This window comes from Pholcus phalangioides, unplaced genomic scaffold (genome assembly GCF_987345545.1).
Source record: "Pholcus phalangioides strain wild (caught in Gottingen) unplaced genomic scaffold, Ppha-v1.0 ptg000009l_1, whole genome shotgun sequence".
NCBI classification, from domain to species: Eukaryota; Metazoa; Arthropoda; class Arachnida; order Araneae; family Pholcidae; genus Pholcus; species Pholcus phalangioides.
The window spans coordinates 5,951,169-5,973,831 of NW_028301602.1; the positions used below are offsets into that span (position 1 = coordinate 5,951,169).

The 22,663-nt window shown below is 34.2% G+C and overlaps 1 protein-coding gene across 1 annotated transcript in view; it reads left to right on the plus strand.

Moving 5' to 3' along the window:
• LOC149081678 (cell adhesion molecule Dscam1-like) overlaps positions 1–22,663 on the plus strand; it is a 205,439-nt gene that overhangs the window by 45,575 nt on the left and 137,201 nt on the right. The window contains exons 2-5 of the mRNA XM_089237082.1: positions 3,197–3,532; positions 6,710–6,880; positions 11,810–11,959; positions 22,416–22,533. Coding sequence (XP_089093208.1) covers positions 3,197–3,532; positions 6,710–6,880; positions 11,810–11,959; positions 22,416–22,533 — 775 coding nt within the window. The remainder of the gene's footprint in view (positions 1–3,196; positions 3,533–6,709; positions 6,881–11,809; positions 11,960–22,415; positions 22,534–22,663) is intronic.

Genomic DNA, 22,663 nt, shown 5'->3' on the forward strand with positions numbered 1-22,663 from the left:
AGAGAAAATCTTCTGAGTAATATTCACACACAAAATTTGAAATCGCGTACAATGGCAATTTCTGCCACACACAGAAATTATGAAATTTTATCACTCCACCAAGGAGTTTCGATGATTTCGAAAAAATTAATTCATGCAGCACACAAGGTGGTCGACATCGAAAAACTATCTTATGTATGGCATTTTACATTGCTCAGGATTTACGGCTTTCACGGTTTATCATTTCGCATATGCAATCTCTTTGCAACTCCCCATTAAGCGTATTATAATTTAAACATTCTCAGAGTGGACTGTCAAGTGGAAATGAAGCTACGAATTACAAGAGCTCAAAGAATCATGATCAGAACTCATTTTACGACCGCAAAATACAATATTAGTCTTTATGATAACACGCCATAAATAAGAATTTATCATCAAAACATGTTAAAAAAAACTATAGTACCTATAGTTTTTTAACATGTTTTGATGATAAATTCTACTATCAATACTATTTTTTAAGAAGTTTCTGAAAAGAAAAATAATTTATGTTGATTTTCTCCAAAAGCGGTCATATTGACCTCTACCGTCGTTTCTAGTGTTTTAACTGACATTGTGTGCACGAGGCATCAAAAACTTTACCAGTTTCCCAGAGAAGTGTTCATAGGAGATGCACGTGTGATTAGTAGTACAGTAGTCAAACGGAGCCGGGGCAAATAAAATTTTACATCTACGATACAGCTCTGACTAGTAGGGCACACTAAATAAAATTTCCAAGACCAAGAATTGGGATTGTGCGTGTTTAGAAATTCAAAGTTTGCAAGCTCGAAACACACGATACAGTAGTAAATTGATTACAGTCGTTCCTCCGTATTCCCGGGGGTTACGTTCCAGGGTGACCGCAAATACGGAAAATCCACGAAATCTTGAATTTTGTTCTTTATCATTTTTATATCATTTCTTTTTTCTCATCTCATTTTTTATAGTATCTGCTTTGCGTGGAAGAAGTAAAAGTTAGTAATGGGGGAGGGTCCCGTGATCCAAGGAAATATGTTTCTGGAAAGAACAACACATAATTTCTTCTAAATTCCAATCAATTTGTTGGAGTATAGTAAGGCTCCCTTTACCAATTTTTCTACAAGTAAAAAACGCACCACAGCGGGATTTATTTCATAGAAGTAATCCACTGCCGATTTAAACTTACGAAGCCTTTGTTATGTTGCTATTAATAAACTTGTCTTCTAATTCTCGGGATATGCAGATTAAATAATTGCGGCTATAGTGCGCAAGTTATGCAGTTCATAACTTGCATACCTATTGCTCCCATAGAAGAGCAGCACTTTCTACATGAGAGACATGTGGATTAGGGGCTATATAGCAACAGGTGTGGCTACAGCACAGACTGATCGAATTTGACATCATTTCTGATTATATATTTGACTGTAGACTCATTGATGCTGTGATAATGGGAAACCACACCAACGAAGCTAACTTTTGTCAACATTTCGAATTTTCTTTGCAAGTTTTCCACTTTTAGAAGCATTTATACCGCATTTATAGTCTTGTAAGCATTTATAGTCTTGTATAAATATTTTGAAAAGCACTAGAAAAGCCTTTATGAGAGATTTTTTTTAACGTTTATTTAACACGTAAAACTTATATTTTGTTCCGATACAAGGAATTGTTATCTGAACAGTGCTTTCCAAACAAAATCTGGGAAGAGACCACGATTACGAAAACCACGAATACCGAGGGCCGACTGTATTGGTGTCTATCTGTTGCCACGTTGCGACTATCACCACGTTTAGATCCGATTTCCGATACCAAATATGTACACTCTGGCATTCTTTGAACATATCCAAATACTGCATACCTGCAATGACAGTTTCCACCAATGCCCTGACAGTATGAGTGCACTCAGACACTCCTATTACTGAACAGGAAAATTGTATCCCTTTTTCGGTTTTTGTTCATTCAGCTTTGAGTTGAAGCTGACAGTGTGGCGTTTTCCCTGCTGTTTTTAATACGGAACTTTTATATGGAATGCGTATTTTTCTAGAAATATCGTGTTTCTCTCTCACGCGTATTTGCATGTTATTCGGTAAGTATGCGAGTTTCTTATTTGTAGCAAGAGAGCCCGAAGCTTGAGAAAATTCATACAGCTAGAGAGAGAGAGAGTCGTTCACATATAGAAATCGGAATTCTTGGTCTGATACATTGCGTGATACTCAAAACCGAACCTAGCTTTCTTTTATGTAGGGAAATAGTATCAGAACTACTGAGTAGATAGTTCCAGATATTTTGCTTGGTATTGAACCATTTCGGCTTGATATATTTATAGGGAAAATGTGTAGGCATATTCAGAAGATACAAGAGATTTGTAAAAAAAAGTTTAACTTATTGAATTTCGAGTGTAGGTTATAGCAAGATTTTGAATTCTAGCATTTTAGACTACATGAAAATTTGAATTCCCCCCCAAAATGTTTTCTCTAAAAATACCCAGGGTGTCATACAAATTCGTAAATAGTTTAAAAATTCATAAAATTTAAGAGAACTCGTATATTGTGGAATGCGCGGTTATATATAGAAAAGTTATTCTCATGTGAGAAGGGATTTTCAAGTATAAATATATTATAGTTCAATTTATTTGATGATAGCGAGACGAGAGACAGTCCGACAGTAGCGAGTTGACCAGAACCTTCCTTCAATCTCTTCTGTATCCAAAACATTGGTGAAGCATCAGCCGGTTTTTTGTGTCTTTGTGGTAAAAAATAATTTCACCAATCACTGATAACAACATCGCAATGAGAATCTTATGTAAGCGCCAGTAACAAGAAAATTGAGGAATGAGCTGTTATTACTAAACTTTTATACGGCTCTGATTTACATAATTGATTTTCTTTTGTGCAGCGTCTTCTATTGACAAGTACTTGAACTTCTTTCTTTGTACTAAAAAAATCTCCCTTCTCGTAAAAACAACATTTTGTGAAACCGCATTCCCCGATTCTTTCAATTTTTATAAATTTTTTAATTATTCATGAGATTATGGGACACCGCCATCAATCGCAATTATAGGAAGCTATTTTTTTTAAAATTAATTTTAATGTTAACAATGCTGTTTCTGCTGAATCTATATTTGAGTATGCAATCTATATCCTTGTAGATTGTCATTGTCAAAATTATCCTTGCTGACTCATTTTACTCGATTTTTTATTTCCAGGTAGCTGTGATAATGACAAAGATCGTCGACGAGGTCCTCACTTTGTCATGGAACCGTCGGTGAGGGTCTTGTTTTCGAGCTCAGTGGGAACCGAACTACGTTGTGGAGCAAGCGCATTCCCACCACCAAAGATATACTGGCAGACTAGAGACGGGTCATTAGCTAATGACGTTTCTGGCCTGAGGTATCAGAGGAATCAGAAAGACGTCACGACGCTCGTTTTTCCGGCCTTTTCACGCTCACAATACCGACAAGATGTTCATGACGCCGTGTATCAGTGTGCCGCCTCCAACGAGTTCGGCTCTATAATAAGCCGGGAAGTGCACGTCAGAGGAGGTACGTAAAACACAATGGAGTCGATGATTTTTCTCTTAATTTTATTCATCTGCAAAAAAAAGGCAGAGTCGGCCCCGCTTAATCGGATAAAATCCTCCGGCACCCATTTTTTTTCTCATAGAGACAATGTTCAAGTTCTCCGCTTAATATGAAAACTTCAACAACTTTTTCCTACTTAATCGAGTATTACACGTCAACTGTTAATACGCATCAACCACGAAGCACAATGTTTTTATTGAATGAAACATTTATAATTAATGGGAAAATATGTTACCAAGTTAATCCATTTTTTTCATGTAACGGAATAAAATTAAGTTTTAAATTTTAATTAAGTTAATTCCGTTTAATAAAAATTTAAACGGAAAGATTCAACGATTTACGAATAGAAAAATTCACCACCGTGCAATTTACCAACATATAAAAATCAAAGAATCACAATTTACTTGTTGGGAGATTCACCGCCAAACAGTTCACCGACGGATAAATAACCGTTGGGAAAATTTGCTAACAACAATTTGTCATCAGTAAATACGTGACCGAGTGATTGAAAATGTGAGCGAATGTGCGAGAAAGAGTGAGTGATCGGATGAGTTGGTGAATGAAAAATAGCCAATAAACTAGTGAGCGACCGTATAAGTGATTGAGCGAATGAGTAACTTTATTAGTGATCGATTAAGGGTGAGTGATCATATGAATGACCAAGTGAATGAGCGACCGCATGAATGACCAAGATAGTAAGTAACAGTAAGGACGAGTTACGAAGTGAGTGAGTGGTTGAGTGAGTGACCATATGAGTGACACATTTACTTGCTCACTCACTCGCTCATTATGTAACTTCATCGATGTAATGCTCTGTCGGTGAACTTTCCCAGCGGTTAATTGCCATGTCTGTGAATTGCTTGATAGTGAATTCTCCACACACGAAAATAATTTCGAATACCGCAACATCATTTATTGGTATTCAAGATATTAACATTGAACATGAGAGAAATTAAAAGATTTCAAGTCTCTAGACTCAGAAGAAAATTAAAGTGCACCGTCAGCGGGAAATTTCTCTGTTTAAAGGAAAAGCTTTTTTTTTTCTCATACCCTTACCAAGTGCTATAAAAGACAGATTCTCTTGAATTCTCGAAAGAATCGACTAACACCGAAAGCTCTTTAGAAACGCTGTTTCCAGACACCGCTTATTTATTTTGAGCACGAAGAAAAGTGCACATCAGCGATTTTTTTCCTATCTTCTCCCACCAATGGTACCACAATGTACCACAAAAAAAGCAGATTCATTTAAAAAGGAAAGAGCTCATTTATTGCTGCGGTTTCACTGTAAATGCATTGTGACCACATATATATTATTCCCTGCTATTTCTAAAGCGTTATGCGTATGTGTATAATATTGTGAATCATGTATCCTACATGTTTCAATTTATGACTTGTACTTTCACTCTAGATGCAGTATTGATGCGCACGTGATGTTTATTTTAAATCACGTATATTATCAAGCTATCAGTGTTAAATGGTCATTTCAAAATATAGCCAAAATAGAGAAATACATTTTTTCACGTTGTTATGTTTTTTTTAACTACTTAAAATGTCATAAAATGTGTGATCGAAATTAATTTATTATATTGAGAAATAAGTAAAAAATTCAGAGTTTTTGTTTTCTAGCCGCTTTCTCTGAATAAAATTGCAATTCACAGAGAAAAGTCAGTGTATAAATGGATTTTAACTTTGAAGCTCGGATACGAGCTGATCTCCCTCTACACACAACAATCAGGCCTACAACATTTAAAATTCAGATAATATGAAACAGGAAAATTGCCGGCAAAGTTGTTGCTTCCGAATTCGGAAGACAAAGGGACGGAATTCCTGAAAACACATCGCAATCATTCCTAAAAATAAATTTGACGTTGGGTATATCCGGGTGGGGGCGATTTATTATTATCCTCGTTTTTTATGGAAGATACCTATTTTTCTAATATTTTCAGGATTTTACGAGGGGTCATCACCCCCGTCCGTCGGTTGAATCCGCGTCTGGCTACACAACATACATGTGGCACATTCCGACATGACAATAATTCACAAGAAGTTTCTTAGAGGAATATTTACGACGTGCACGCGCGTTAGTAGTAGACACATGACAGCCCCACTTGAACACGAAACAAGCATAATTCTGACAACGTAAATACATTAGGGTCACACATATGCGCAACGTGTCCCGATATGCGCCAATTCGTTATACATTCCCCAGAGGAATGTTTATGAGGTGTATATGTTCGGTTAATTAGTAGTTGTACGAGTAGCTCATCATTCAGTGCAATAATGGATGCAGAAGAATCAAGTTTTGATTATCTATGACAAAAAAATGGAATGGAATTTTAAAGCAGTTTAGACTAATTTCGACATGATTACAGAAATTTGGATTTTTAATTTCAAACAGCTTATAAACGATTAACTTATGTTAATCGGCTTATATTACTAATTCTTTATATGACTATTTGCGTACTATTTAGATTGCTATTTACGGTTGTCTAATGCTTATGTTGTCTTCTTGGAACCCTCAACTATCTACTAGTAGATGTATTTATATCCTGTCCTGATGAACGGGTCTCGAACTAATGGAACCCCCGATGATCCTCTAGTATTTTTAACGTTATTTATGGACCTCGACTTCTATGTTAATATTGCCTCGGTTAAATGAACAATGCAGTAATGGACAGAAGTAACGTGACAGGCGAGACAGGCGACGACCACGTTAATCGGATTCCGATAAGACGGGAGTACACTTTTCTATAGAAACACAAAAAACTGTTCCCCTCAACAAATGGTGTAACTCCGAAATAGCGCAACTCTGGGTTGCTTTGTATATGGTTTAAAAGGTTTAAAACAGCTTTTAAACCAGTTTAAAACTTTTTTTTTCTTATCATCGGCCCCAAGTCAAGTCAATCGGTAGGATCCTATACTAATCCCAAAGCTTCTATCGGCCCCTTAGACCCTTCCATCACCCAGGGGTGATATTACCCACTTTGGGAAGCAGTGGGTCTAAAACAGCAATGGGATTAAAGATTAAATATCTATTCGAAACTGTCAATTTCCAGTTATTTTTAGATGGCTGTTCTTCTAATGTATATATTTTCTTTTCTCCTCTTTACGTTTTTTTACTTTTTTTTATTGTTGAAGTGGTGAAGCAAAGTTTCAGTCCAGAAGTATACGACGAGTTTGTGACAAGAGGAAACACCGCTGTTCTGAGATGTCATTTGCCTCCTTATGCCAGGGAACACGTCCTCGTTGACTCATGGATCAGGAGCGATGGCTACGTGATAAAGACGCTACTCGAAGATCAAGGACGAGGTACGTTCCTGAAATAGAAGCTGGGAAAAAAAATAGAACTGCATACCTTATCAATATTCATGAGATGCTTCTATAAATGATGCAAAAGTGCAATATCCTTAAGTCTATATAACGTCATCTTTGCAAGAAAAACTTAAGGCCCATCTAATCACGATTTTCTCATAAAAGTATTAATTGAAAAGTTGAAAGTCCTTATTAATATATTTGGTCTTTCTTCAAACAAATTTTTCTTTCAAACAAATCCTAAATAGGCAACATTTTTCTTAATGAGATTTTTATAGTCTTGACTTTCGTACGTGCAGTTTCGAAACTTTATAAAGCTATAGATCCGCATATTCTTGGGGTAGATTCTTTACAATTCAACGATGACGTGAACAGAGGTGACCAATATTTTGCAAGCCGTGCCATTATTAAAATCATAAACGATGGTCGTGATCTTTCAATACGAAGACCAAATGTCCCGTTTTTACAGGACTGGACTATTTTATTTTGTATTAATAATGCGGCAGTGCCGTCATTTTCGTCAAAATACCCCCTTGTTCCCTTTTTTTGAATCACAATACAAATCATTTGGGGCCATTCAAGTATTACATTAGCCATTTTCAGCCATTTTTGACCCCCCCCCCCTTGTCAGCAAAAGTCAGCAAAACACTGATCCCCACCCCCCGCGTCAAAAAAATTTCGTCAGTAGCTTAGAATATTTCATATTTTCATAAAGGGTGGTTGATGAAGTAAGCAAACTTCAAACCCCCCTCCCCCCGTCATCAAAAATCAGCAAATCCGACCAACCCCCCCTCCTCGATGCTGACGTAATACTTGAATGACCCCTTTATGAGTATCGATAAAAGTTCACCCTATGTGCACTGCATGTTGAGCATAAATCACGGAACGCATCGAGTGGATATGGCAGAACTTACCTGTGTTAGCCGGCATGCCGTATAAATTCCACCGGAATTTTAAATGTGGAAGACTGGTCCATTCCTAGCATGCCGAGAAAAGCGAGGTTAAATAAGGATCACAAAACTACTTTTAGAGAGAAGACCGATATCAATTTAATGTATATTAAATACTGAATAATTACTAGAATTGGATCGAAAAATGATTGTTGTAACTGTAGCAAACGTGTCTGTCCAGGAATATGATAACAATAATAAATATTTATCATTTATTTCTTGTTTCAACTTAATTATTGCCAGTCTTATACGAAATACAGATACTGTGTTTTGCACGTTTTTTTGCATGTTGAGTGATTGGAGATGTATGTTAAAATATGTTTACACTTTTTTTATTGGAGCATTATGTTTATCAGTGCAATTTCTAAATTTTTTGCTATGCTTATTCGAATCTCAAGCATTTGATAAAATAATGCAAAATTACTTCGCAGTCTACAATTTTTTTTTTTCCATTCAGCTCAGATAATATACGGAAACGAATATGATTAGTATCCGGCATTCGCAATAAACCAAGATGAATGGTAAAAAAAAAACCAATATATTTATTTATAAAGCCAGAACTATCGCCAACTAATTCGTACAATACAAAGAATTTCGAAATGCAGAGAATAGACGGACTTCATCTCAGCTAATTCAACCGATTCCTAAAGTCCAGTAATTTAAGAATTTTCCGGAATCTGTGACTCGAATTTCCCGATATTCTGGTCTCCCTTGATGTTTCCCGGCATGTCAGCTAATGCGGGGAAATACGTTAACCCTCCCCACATTAGAATTCGTTCTAAAGCTCTACCTGCACCATTTCCGACAGTGATTTTCTAATATATGTGAATTAGGACCTACGAGGACCTATAGGTAAATAGACCTACATTGTAACCCATTGGACGCTCTTGAGTCCCTTATATATACTGGACATCTAGTGATCCTAACGCTCCTCCCTAATGCTTTCTTCTCGCCAGGACATCTGGTGGGGTGGTTTTAAATGAAAAAGGAAAACACATTAAATAAAATTATTACCTAATTATTGTCCATTTAGTGCATTATATCAACCATAGCTTTGGTAGCCTAAAAGACTATACTGACTTGAATATTGAAGGACTGGATACACCCTCCTTTACATCTCTGAGAGATATCGACGTGTTCGCGGAGGATGGGTGCCTCCGGTGATTTTATTAAAAACAAAGGAACATGGGCCGCCTCAGACGAAGCCAACAAAAAATAAACTGATATAGTCATCTTGTAACATCAATAATGATTAGTCCGAAATCTCAAAACAGATACAGTCGATAGGGAGTTCCTCCAGACCAACCTAAACAGGATAGAAGCATGTGAAAATGAATGGAGTATGGCGTTTAGCGTCGACGCTAAACGCCATGAAATTCAGTTGCCATGATAAGTGCACGGTCGCTCATTCTGGTTCGAACAAACTACGTTCCACTCACGAGTTGAATGGTGTCACTATCCCGGATGCAACTAGGCTCACCGATCTGGGTATTCTTATTGATGAGCGAATAGGTTTTCTGACTACTGTTCAGTTGTGGTCAAAAAATTGAATAGAATGCTTGGTTTTCTTCTCGAAAAGATCTAAAGATCTCTTCACGTTCTCCCGAAGTAATTTTTCCGCTTTTCCGAGGCTTAATTCGTCCTGGACTGGAGTATGCCGTAAGGTTTTAGAGACCATACCTGCAGAGGGCCATGGTTGAAGGAGTGCAGAAAAGAGGTATGCGTATGCCTATAAGGCACACGGGGAATGAGATACGAAGAGAGACTTCATCTTTTCAATATGTTTACATTGGAAGAACGCAGGTTTCTGAGCGGGGGGGGGGGTGAAATAGAATTGTTAAACATTTTCAAGGAGATGGATAGGATAGACCACATGAATTGCTAATACGTCATCAATCGACTGCTTTGACAAGGGGGACATTAATAACGATTGGTAACGGATAATTCTAGGATGTGGATTCGCAGGGAGTTTTTCTCTAATAGAGTTGTGTATAAATTGAATAGTTTACCCACCACCCCTGCCCCTGGGATGGTAAATTGTAACAAAATTAGCATGTTTAGAAAGAAATACGATAAACATATTGGGGTAAATCCAGAATCTATCCATACTTAGAATAAGACAACCTTAATCATTTTACGGGCTTTGTATTATCTCTCTTAACATGCAGTATATATATTGTAGTTTTTTAGTTTTATAATTGCATTTTTGAGTTTCTGTAATTGAAAAATATATCACATTCATATTTGTATAGGCATCTTTTCTCACTCACCTGGTTCACATCTCACATCGGGCGATTGAACTTATAAATATAATTATAAGGTTATGACGTATAGCCGTTTATCCCTACAAATGTTTAGTACGACTTTCTTTAGTCACAGAAAAAGGATGCCCCCATAAATTTCTAAAAAGTTTAAAAATTCATAAAAATGAAAAGAAACTATATAATTGAATTCGCTTGCGAAATTATCCACATGAAGGAAGATTTATTTGGTACGGAAAAAAAAATTAGATACAATTTTTGTTGACGGAGAGTACTGCACTAAAGCATATAACTCTAAATATGCAAATCAGTCCTATAAAATGCAGGATATACAATTAAAAGCTCATTTGTGAAATTCCTTGTTACTAGCTCTATCAGGTTTATGACGTTGACATTGGTGGATAAAGACAGTATTGATTGATGAAGTTGTTTTACCTCCAGCATGAATGACCGCTTGAAGCTTCACGAAGGTTCGAACGTAGAAAAAATTGAAGAAAGATTCATGTCCAATCACTCCTTCCGGAATAGCATACCATCTATCGAAAAAATTGAGCTAATTTTTTTCCTTTGTACAAAAAAAAAATCCCCACTCGTGAGAATAACTTTTTCGCCCCAACCGCGTTCAAAAATGCACCGCTTCCTTTCCCTTTTATGAATTTTCGAAACTGTTTACGATTTTATGGACACCCATAATAATGACAAAGCGATATGCGTTCTTGCAAAACACGTTATAGTGGAAGTCGGATTCCAAAATTGTCCATCTTCAGATCTCCTTCTATGTAGAGGCAAAATGTCGATTTAGATCATTGCTTGGCTTCAGGACTAGTAGAAATTACGCAATTTCTATGATTTCTAACACATCCGTTTCCTCAAAAATTCCGAACAGTAGGTTGAGGAACGCACTGAACGGTTATTACCGACTGGCATCGTGCGACAGAAGAACAGAGAAAGCTTTCTGCTGACTGGAAGCCATTTTGCTTCTTCACCAGATGAATTTCATAAACGACAATCAACTTCAATATTGATCATAATCTAAAACTTGGACAGTTTTCCATTATACTCGAGTATGATTCATCACACTATGTTTTTACTTAAAGAAATAATAATTTGGAAACTGGATTATTCTCTTAGTGAATCACCCTGTATTTTAGTCACTTATCCTCGGGAGTAGAAAACATATAATAATTTATTTAACCATTGTTGTTTGTGGTTTAGTTACTTTACGATATGTTGAATGCATCAATGCATCATATTAGATATGTATTTCCATCAGGAATATTCAGTAAACATGCCTCAATATATCATAGGCATATGTTCCTCGACAGAAATAAAAAATACATTATGTCTATATTGGCTCTACAGAAAGATGGCGAAACTAGTCATTCATATAGACGACGAATTCTGCGGTTAAGTAATTCAGTATTTGAGAAGCGATTTATTAATCAAGTAGAAAGCGTCCAAGAACATTAAAGACTATGAAATAAAAAAAAATATATATATATTATAATATAGATATATACTGTAAGATAGATTAACATAAGAGACGAAAGCTCAAGATTAGTAGAAAATAGTAGATGATAAAAGAACGAAAATGAACGTATGTGAAATATGAGAGTTAATATCGTGATGTCATTACCCGAAATGCTATATACGTGTGTGTGTGTATATATATATATAAGTATATGGTTGCAATTCTTTTCCTTTTGTGCCTGCAGGAAAGCCATACACGACGCTCATTTCTGGAGAACTCCTAATTCGCGATGTCAGAGAGAAAGATTCGGAATGGAGTTATCGCTGCCAGACCAGGCACAAATTGACTGGAGAGATGGTCACAAGCGAGAGTTCCGGAAAAGTTGTGATCACTGGTAAGTTGATTATCATTGAGGCCGGTCTTTTAATCGCTCAATATAATATTCTTCGGAACTCAGCGGACTATTCTTGCATGAACTGGCTTTTTGTATGCTCCAATTCACGACGATAAGACGCATGTCTGATTTTATGTGAGGATATTTTCTGTGGCGTTCGACGCAATTTTATCAGTCGTCAGCCACACGCATTAATTCTGCAACATTTTGTTACTGTCTAGTGTCTTTGTAATTTCGTTATCAGGTGTGAGTTATTTTGAATCGTTGACGGTGGCGCTAGACTATTAACTACGTTTCGCTGGAGTTCATGTTCTACAGTAGTTTGAATAAGAATTTCGTTTCGTTTGATATATTTATCAAATATTTAGCAGATGCGGCAGCTTCTTACGAATATAATATTAGTTAGAGAGCGCATTTTGATGTGAATAGGCAATCTATAGCAATCGACTTTTAGATATACATGCTGCTACTAAAACATTTACAAATTGACGTATATTATGTGAAGCATTTTGATAAGATATCTTTAACCTTTCACGTACAAGCCTTTGACAGCAAATGTGGATGATCTCTACTTGGCGTTTCGGCGATAAATCTGGTAACCTCGTAATAACCTAACAGCATGTTAGGAAAAGGAAGAAAGAGGAGGAAAGAAAAATATAGAACAAAACTAAGAAAAAATAAATAGACGAAAAGGAAGAAAAATAAATATATATATATAGAAAAAGGAAAGTAGTTAAAAATGTTGGACTGAGGAAAAAATAATTTTTCCGAGTGGTTCCATCCCAGTGGTGTTCTCTTATCAGAATTTTCAAGAAATGTATGAACGTAAGACGAAATTGTCACAATTACTCATTCAATTGATTTATTTCTTTCTCAATCTAGTTTCCATTCTACAGAGGACTTTTTGTATCCCTTATTTGAAAATGTATGTGAATGGTAACCTGATCCGAATCAATTTTACAACTGCATGACTCAATGAAAAAAAAATTAGTGGCATGTACAGGTTATCTGTACAACTATAGAGCCTCGTAAAAGGTTCCTCTAATATTAAACAACACACGATCGATACAGAAGTTATCTTTTCTATGAATTTCGTGAAAAAGAAATGTATGAAGTTAGCCACAGAGAAGAAATCCTTGATATTGAGCACTGGCTTAATTTTCCTGAAAACACGAGATAAACAATTTCCTAATGAAGTTTAGTCCGCAAACTCCATAACATTTTTTTTTTCTTCAAAAAAATATTTCGCTTTTTTGGTAATCTGTTCTTGTATATTCGATATTGCCCGTGCCATGAGTCTATTCTGTTCATACCAACAACCTAAGTAATAAACTCAAGCTCTCAAGTCTAATTACAATGTCCTTATTAGCAACTTGTATTTGAATATTCAATTTCACACAAATAACTTTTTTTTACAATCTCTCGATGCGCACTCATTTCAAGACAACTTTTCCCAGATAAATCATAGCGGAATTATCGATATTTTTTTTTCCACATTCGGTGGAATAATTTACTAATGAATCATTCCATTAGTTCTAAAGAGACTCAGGTCCCTTCGCTGTATCATCCATTAGCTTGTTAAACGTGGTACAACAGAACATTAGCTCGTAAACGGCAGTACACGAGCTTATCGTATTTATACATATATAACCATTTTCCTCGAATTTTAGAAGATGATCCGTTAATTGAACATAAACTGGGTAAAATATCTAATTTGTGTCATAATGAATTATGTTTGCCCGGTAAACAAAATTACACGGTCGGCAAAACAGGCGTAAAATAAGATTATGGATATTAGGAAGAAGGGGTGGTATAGGCTTCCTTTATCGATTATGATTTTTGTTTACGAGTTTGTTTATTTGTTTCGGTTAAACGCAGTTGTTTGCAATTTGCTCGATTGGGTTTGACACTGATAAGATGCAGTGCGGCCTTTTCAATAGCGTTTTCCCACGAAATAATCGAGGTCCTCCGATAAAAATTTACGGCCAAAAGTTTTCTCAGCGTAATTTAAATCTTTAACAGGATATGGCCTATTTTGAATTATCATTACTTCGAAGAGATCATTATTTTAAATTTAAGTGTTGTTGTTTCTTTAATTATTGAATTTTAAGGTTCAAATTTTCACTAGATACGTATACGTTTATTAGGAAATCAACCGTTATGGAGTTCGGTATTCATTTTTAATTGTTATTACAACCCAAAATGAATCGACTCTATCTGGTTCTCGAACAAATTTCCGAAACAAAATTGAATCTTCGTGGATTATGAGGAACAATTATAAAGACAACCTGCATCACCCGAAGCTCTATTATATTTTAGTATGAAGAAAAATATATTGAGTTACACTATCGTTGTCACAAATAGTGTGTGATTTGAATTTTCGTGTGTTTGTTAATGCGTTCATATATTGAACGGAATTATTCAAGGAATATAAAATTTGTGGGCATGCAGTAGAATATTCTTTGATACCTTACGGAATCCAATTGCAGGTACAATCAATCTCAGTTATAACGACACAGAAGATTATACGAAGTTTTGTCATCATTACCTAGGTTAAAATTTTCCAGACCATTTTTAAATTGAAATATATATGTATATATATATATTGTATATATATGAAGATATTTCATTTTGATTAAAGTTGACCATATTTTAGCGAGAAAAATACAACGGGAAATGGTGATTATAACTAAAACGTTAAAATTCTAGCCAAAAATGTCACCGAGAGTGGAGATAATTGCGACTTATTGCCTATAAATAAACCTTGGGGAGAAATAGTGTTACAGAAAGTAAGCCAGAGAGCTGTAAACTAAAATGTGTTTCACGAAGGGGAAAAAAATGAGTTTCGCAAATTATTTGAGAAGATATATAATTAAGTTTAAAAGCAAATTAAGTTGGTTAGCAAAACAGTTAACTTGGCAAATTTTCTCTATCCCTTGATTCTATTATGAAAAATGTAAATTAAAGCGAGTTTCATTGAGAAACGGAACGTGTTTTTTTTTTCAAGTCTGGAAAATATAGGGCAATACGCTAATGTCTCATAATACAGCCCATACTAATAAACCAAGTCAGAGCATCAAACAAAATAAATCTTCCTTTTTTTCACTTGCTAAGTATCAATAGATCAACAGATGAACATTTCAATGTTGTGGGATCTAGGAATTTATTAAGAAAACACGTGCGCGACATAAAAACGGAACGAAAGTGTAAAAAAGAAATGTCCCCCTATCCAAGTTCATGAGTTTTCCTCGACGTTATGAGCAAAGCATTAACATTATTTTCTTCGGAAAACAATCAGGATCATCAATTTTTGATGTTATAGCCGAGGTCGTTATAATTGTACAGCATAGTTCGCCAAGTTTTTTGTTCCATTCCCTCCTTCGTCAGAAGTTTCTTTCTCTCATCGCTCCTGAAACTCACGTGAACCCGTAGGATCCTATGCTAAATACGTAGCTTCTATCGTCCCCCTGGACCATTCAATCGCCCACCAGGGGGTGATATTGCCCACTTTGTGGAACACTGCTGTACAGTAAGTCATAGCACTCATGGATTTGAACTACGATGTTATTTATACTAAATGTTTCTTTAGAAGGAAATATTTAAGATTGAAAGAAAATATTTTTTCTTATGTAACGACAATATATCGATCTACGATACTCGATATCTCTAGAACAACTTACCTGCAGCGCTTGAGAAAACGTGTTTTTCAATATGTAAAAAATATGCTATACTCTATAGGTATACTGAAATTTTATAACCCTATGAATCTGAATTCCTCTGTCTACACCCAGCTGTTGCTTTTAAAGAATTACATAATTTCTAGAGTTCACAGACATTATGAACCATTATTTATTAGAATAATATCGTTATATATTATGTATCTGTACTCATCTAACTAAAACAAAATAAAAAAAATAAATAAAAACACTTATTACTAGTGTTTTACATGAGAATGGAAATTCAGTCCATTGTATTACAGAATGAAAAATTTAAATATGTTATACAGTCAATAACAAAAATAATTTATGAAAAGGTCATGAAAAATGAATCGAAAACTTATTGAATTCAAATTTTTAAAATGTTAAAAGTATTTCACAGTCATGAGTATCATATTTATAAAAGAAGTGGTTTTTTCCATTTTGACAGAAAAATATTGAAATGTAATAATGGAAATTTGATAGATATTATTAAATGCAGGATGCATGTTGTAACGTACTATTTTTCCCACGTTAAGCATCAACGATGATAGATAATATCTCTTTCATTGACATAAAATTTCCATTTCATGGAAACGCACAGATTGTAATCGTAATTACATTATTCGTCATATGAGAACTCGAAATTCAGTTGATATAAAAATCACATTTTCTTTCCAATTTTTTAAATCCAATTAGGTCGTGGTTTAATTTGTAAACTCTAATGGATATCATAGTTCGTGAGAGTTATAATTTGCATCCATTTAAAAGAAAATTAAATTTCGGAAATATTTTGTCTCTCTCTCGATGAAATAACTCGATAAGTTGGAAAAAAATAATTACAACGTAATACATTTATACTACCAAAGAAACTGATCGAAAACGAAACTTTTACGATCGAAATCACTGACCCGATCCGAGTGAAAGCAAAAATTTGTTTTTAGACGTTGTTGTGGAATTTTTCATTTACCCCCTTTAGGTACAAGCTTTTGTTCTCGAAGTTCAACAGTTTACTTTGCAAGTAATTAGCCGCAGTTTGTACGCACGTATACGCTTGAACCGAACATATTCAGAGCCATTGAAAAGCAAAGGAGATTAAGGATAGTTCAAAGAGAGGTTTAGGGGGGCAAAAGAAGATTTTCAATTACGTTGCGAGATTTCTTTTTCCTATTTATTTACAGTATTTTTTCCCCTTATATCTTTTAAATCTCTCTCTCAAAGATACGATCTCATTTCCTCCGTCCGTAACGGCGACAAAGTAATAACGAGAATATCTACGAATTTTATTATTATTATTTTCCTGTGCAACCTCTACCTTTTCTTTAATCTTCCGATCGGAACCGATACAATGTCAGGAAGATAATTAAATTGTTCGAAATTTTTCTGCAAAATCAAATAAATTGGTTGAGATTATGTTTGGACGATCCACTAGCGGAAGAGGTTAGAAGATATTGAATTCGGTATTTATATGCATGAAGAAACCATTGACTAAATCTGAATATTCAGAAGAGTTCTAATGCTAATGCGCACTTTTGTGATGATAATTATCGTGTTTTTTTTCGGAATATCAACCACGATATTTCAAGATGGAAATTGAATTCCTTTCATTTATATGTTTTGCTTCATTTCGCCAACAAGAGTTCATAATGGAATATTTCCTTGAAAAGGGCCGATACTCAAATTTGGAATACTTAAATTGAAATTGAATGATATGGTATTTCAAAATACTGTTGTACTGTTGTATGTGTGTAAAATTATTATTAAATAAAAATGAAAATAAAATGAAAAATAAGGCAAAAAATTATTTTGAGAACACGTGTATTGAACAGTGATATATTATTTAGATCAGGGTAATGTATGTAAATGAGTCATTGCCATTGTTGCTTCCTCAAGCATGGGTGAATGAACAGAATTGAATGAAACGTGATTTCTATAAGGGTAATGCGTTAAGTTATTAAAACCTCTTTTATCACAAGCACTTTATGTTTTGATGGCAAAATGATAACTGGATACTACTGCTAATTATAGGAAAATGTATAGAACACACGGCTAGACGTATATATATGGAACTTAGCTAGACAAAACATAATGTCAACACATTCAATAATATTTGTTTCACTAGCAGCCTATCTAATACGAATTTGGGCTCGTCAGGACCAAATTTTTCCCAAGGGTTAGTTTTATCTTGGCGGGTGACGGTCTTTGTCGATCATTTTTCGTTCATCGTAGACGCGAATGTGAACCATTCAGAAAAGTCAGCAAATAGCTGATAAACTCTCAGTAGACCTTTAATACTAGACTTACATGAAAATTCAGACATTTTCATTTCAAAATACGAAAGGTAGATGACAGTAACACTTGGACATAAAACGCGTGAAACTATGACAAAAAACATAAATGCTTTAGGGAGCCATAGTACACTTCTCTAGAGGTATATTTACGATGATTACATGATTAAGCCACTAAGTAGTATTAGCCACTCATGTCTTTCTACGAAATGTGAGGCCCCGATTATACGAGATAATATAGATAACATAACTTTGATAACCAAAAGTCGAATAACGCAGACTTTATTATATTTTAAGGAAAGTAAAATAAATAAAGATGTAAATTGTCTAAATTATGTGTTTTCACAAAATTTTCTTAAACCACTATTGACCATCCCGAACCTTCTAAAGCGCACTGCGGAATTTTGTGAGTCAGTTTGCCTTAACACGAAACGCTTCGTACGTTTACGAAACCAATTAATGAAAAGTATTTGGGTTAACTCGGTGATCGTAGCATGGTTAACCGTCACCGAATTAAAAAAGTACCATGAACAAAGAATAGTAGTAGTAATACTAGAATAGAAACTCATAATACGGCACGCAAAATCATGTTGAGTACACAGAACATTCCGCTATACACCTATTTATTGGAAATGTCTCAGAGGAATATTCACGACATACATCTGTGGTTTGCCAGTAGTTAATTGAATGTGAAAACTATTTAATATGCAGGTAACTAGTTGAAAATTATATGGTTCCTAAAAAATAATCTCTTTGTTTCTTTTTTTTTCTGTTTCCACTGATCATGTACGATCCTATCTGTTCGTCCAATCTCATGCAACACATTCACGAACTTGTCACATTCCACAACTGTCGTCATGAGCTAGACTAGGGGTCTTCAACCTTTCAGACACAGCCAAATTAAAATTATCCGCGAAGTTCGCGGGTCACCAAACTCTTGTAATTTAGTGACATCTTTATACGGGCCAATTGGGGCCCGAATGAGAAAATAATTTGTTCCGAAATTATTTCTTCTACATTAACTAGAAATTTTGATGGGTTCTCAAATATATATTTTTCGCTAATTCTGAAAAAAAAAATTGGTTTACCGCAGCTGCCTTGCAGTCCAATGGTTAGGGAGCTAACTTCTGACTGGGTAGGTCTAGGTTCCAATCCCGGATCGGGAATAGATGTGTACTAACAAATTCCCTGGATAGATCGTAACGATCTCTTGGGAATACGTGTTGATCAGGTATAAAGTAAGTACTGATTTCTACTAATTAATTTGAAATCACTTTAATTATTTATTCCTCTCGGTGAATCTGAAATTATTTCATTGATTTATGTCTTATTTTTTTCACTATAATTCTGTTTCAAAAGTTCCAAAATAATTTTTTTTCAATAAATCTTAATTTTCAGGAATTCCGGAATTATATCTTTCATTAATTCTAGAATTAATCATTGTTCAATGTTTTCAACCATTTTCTGACAATGATCGGCGTGCCACGACAAAAAAGCTGGCGACAACGAGAGCCAAATGTGGCCTTGCGTGGTAGACCACAATCAATGTAATATATATATATTTAGGCAATATAATAATAATATCCTTCTCTCTTTCTGTCATTTAAATTGATTATTCCAACGTTTGTTCGTTTTGGTTATAATTTGGTTTAAATTCACTTCCTTGTAGTTCCTCATATTAAAAGCATTCCACTAATATTTCGCATACAGCGTCATTTAATTTTTTTAAATGGAAAACTCATTTTTGTAATGGAGAAAACGACCACTAATATTATAATTCGTTAACCTGACACGCATGGCAATTCAAATAATATAGCAAAAATTTCAGAAAAAAAATCACTAAACTAATTTATTTCGATTGAATTATTCAAAATACGAGGTTGTTCGAAAACACTTGAAAGGATAAAATAAGAATAAAAAACTCATTCCATTTTTACTACATGATAAAAAAAAATCAATTCGCAAAAGATCAGAATTCAACAAGAAAGCGAAAAGTTCAATCAAATTAAGAGAAAATAGTTTTTATTTTTTCAATAATAATAATAAACTAATAGGCGAAAAGCAAAAGAAAGACATTAATTGCTAAATAAACAATGAAAATAATTAGTTTTATTATAATAACGATGGATTCAGCATTAACTTGTTTTTTTTAATTCCAAAATATTATTTTTTTCCTATAATTTTAGTCATAATCTCTTTAAGGAAATATAAATATTGGTTTTTGTTTTTGCCTCTTTATTAACGAGTAATCAAGTTATGTTTCATTATGTCTCGGAAAGACATTAAAATCTGTCACCTTAACCTTTACAAGAATTATTTAAAAAATATAAATGTTAATAAGTTGTCTAAAGACTCGCACAAATAATATTGTCAAAATTAAATTTCATATATATATATATATATATATATATATATATACGAGAAATATATCGACTGATGTTGGAACATAATTTAATTGAGTTCTAAAACTTTTTTTTAAATACGCACTGATTGCTGCAGAATACAAATCCTTTTCCTAGTATGAAGAAATACTTATGCATACAAGTATATTTGAGTAGTAAATCGTTATAATCCGTTGCATACGTATTTTAGGCAAACAAAATTTGTTTTTGATTTAAATAATTAAGTTTTTATTTATACTTTGAATAGTTTGATGAATAATATTTGACTTATGAAATTAAAGATTTATACTATTCGTGTTGACTTTTCAGTAGTCTATGTTTATTTTAACGTGTGTTAAGACTTTCAAGTAAGTTTAAAATTTTAATAATCAAAAACATTAATTTTGAAAAATATCACATCTCTTTTGAAATGTTGGGACGTAATGTTAAACGGTTGCGGAGTTAAATTCAAGAAAGACATGAATTTTATCTTACACGAAAGGACGGGAATTATTTACACGACATATTATGTACAGGACGAGAAACGAACTGACACTAATGAAGTGACAACTCGAATAATCACACGATGGCGCTTCGAGCGCGTTCATCAATCATCGCTCTGGTGAAGTGGCTTTCCCTTTCCACACGTGCCGGCGGCGACGCCACAGACTATCCCCCCAGTGAGCGAGTGAACGCTAATGTGGGAAATACAATATTGAGATTCACTTATTGATGATACATAAATTTAACAATGAAATAATAAGTAATGTTCATATATGTATAAATATGTGTGACACGTTGGAATTCGATATTTTGCAAAGACGAATGAAAAATATTAATGTATACCACATATCTGTGGTGTTTGGTCAGAACATTACCAAACAAATGTTAGAAAAACAAATGTTATACCAGCAGTGTTGATGGTGACAACCAAGCCACACTGACTATATTGCCATGGGGTAATTTTCTAGTACGTTATCATTGTTCCATTTGGCAGCCATACCTGAAAGCAGCAGAAAAAACACGTTATTTCATATTACCTGACTATCCCATAATACCCAAATCAATTATAATAAAAATGATTTCATTTTGTAATTAAATCTTGATTTAGAAGATATGGTTGTACGTAGCATCCGACGAATTGGATGGAATTTGGAATTTCTTAATCTTTGAACAACTGCACCTACTGTGTGCATAAGTGATACTCAAGTGCGTAAAGATACTCAAGTGCATAAAGATTCTCAAGTGCATATAGATACTAAATGTGCATAAAGATACTCAAAGTTGAATACAGTAAAAGTCTGTTACAACGAGTACGGCTTATAACGAGAATCTCGCTATTACGAGAAATTCCAGAGTGATTATCAAAGATCTAATGTGTTAGAGATACAAAAGATATCCGCTTATAGCGAGTTATTTATGAATGTCAATCAGAGAACATTCGATATAAGAATAACGGAAATTTTTTAAAAGCGTGTTTCCTCTTCCTATTCCTTAAATATTATGCATAATACGGACTGGAAAAGAGTGTGCCATTTTTTAAATCTTTTCATAGGTAGTTATAAATGAGGAATTCTGTGGTGTGGTCAGAACATGATAACTCCAAAATCATATTTTTGAGATATAAGCATTTTCATTGTCATTTAAAAATCAAAAATAAAGCATACACACAAATACAAATGAAAATATCATACACCAGCATGTTGTTTAGCTGTGCACACGTATTTGTGCATTTATCTCACGTCTAATTAGAAATTAAACTTCTAAATTATGAAAGAAAATCTTCGATATTTATTTATTTCTTTAAAGAAATTAATGATTCAAATGCAAATGTATAACATACAAATACAGACATAAATTACACAAAAACACAGATATACTGCATACATTATGTAACCCCAAGGGACTGTAAAATCCTTCCAGCAAGCCTATGTGAGTTTTATTATTGATTTTCCCCATGACTTTAGCAATGATGTAATTTACTGAGGTCATTTATTTACTTTGTTGTCCTCGTCATAATTTTACGATAATATATTCAAAAAATATCTCGATTCATGACGTTAATCCCCAATAATTTCGCCTTAAATTTCAGAACCACATGTTTCAACTCTACCGAGAATTACATTCAGTTTATCGCAAGTTCGAGCAGATGAAGGTTCCACAACACAGCTACCATGTGTCGCACAAGGGAATCCTCCACCAAATTACAAGTAAGGCACCGTAGTTTTCCGTAAAATATAAGAGGAATGACACTTTCGAATATTCTCTTTTTACTTAGCAATTTCTTCTACGGTATCCGGTTATTGACGATATAAGTAATAATTTTTCAATGACTTTTTC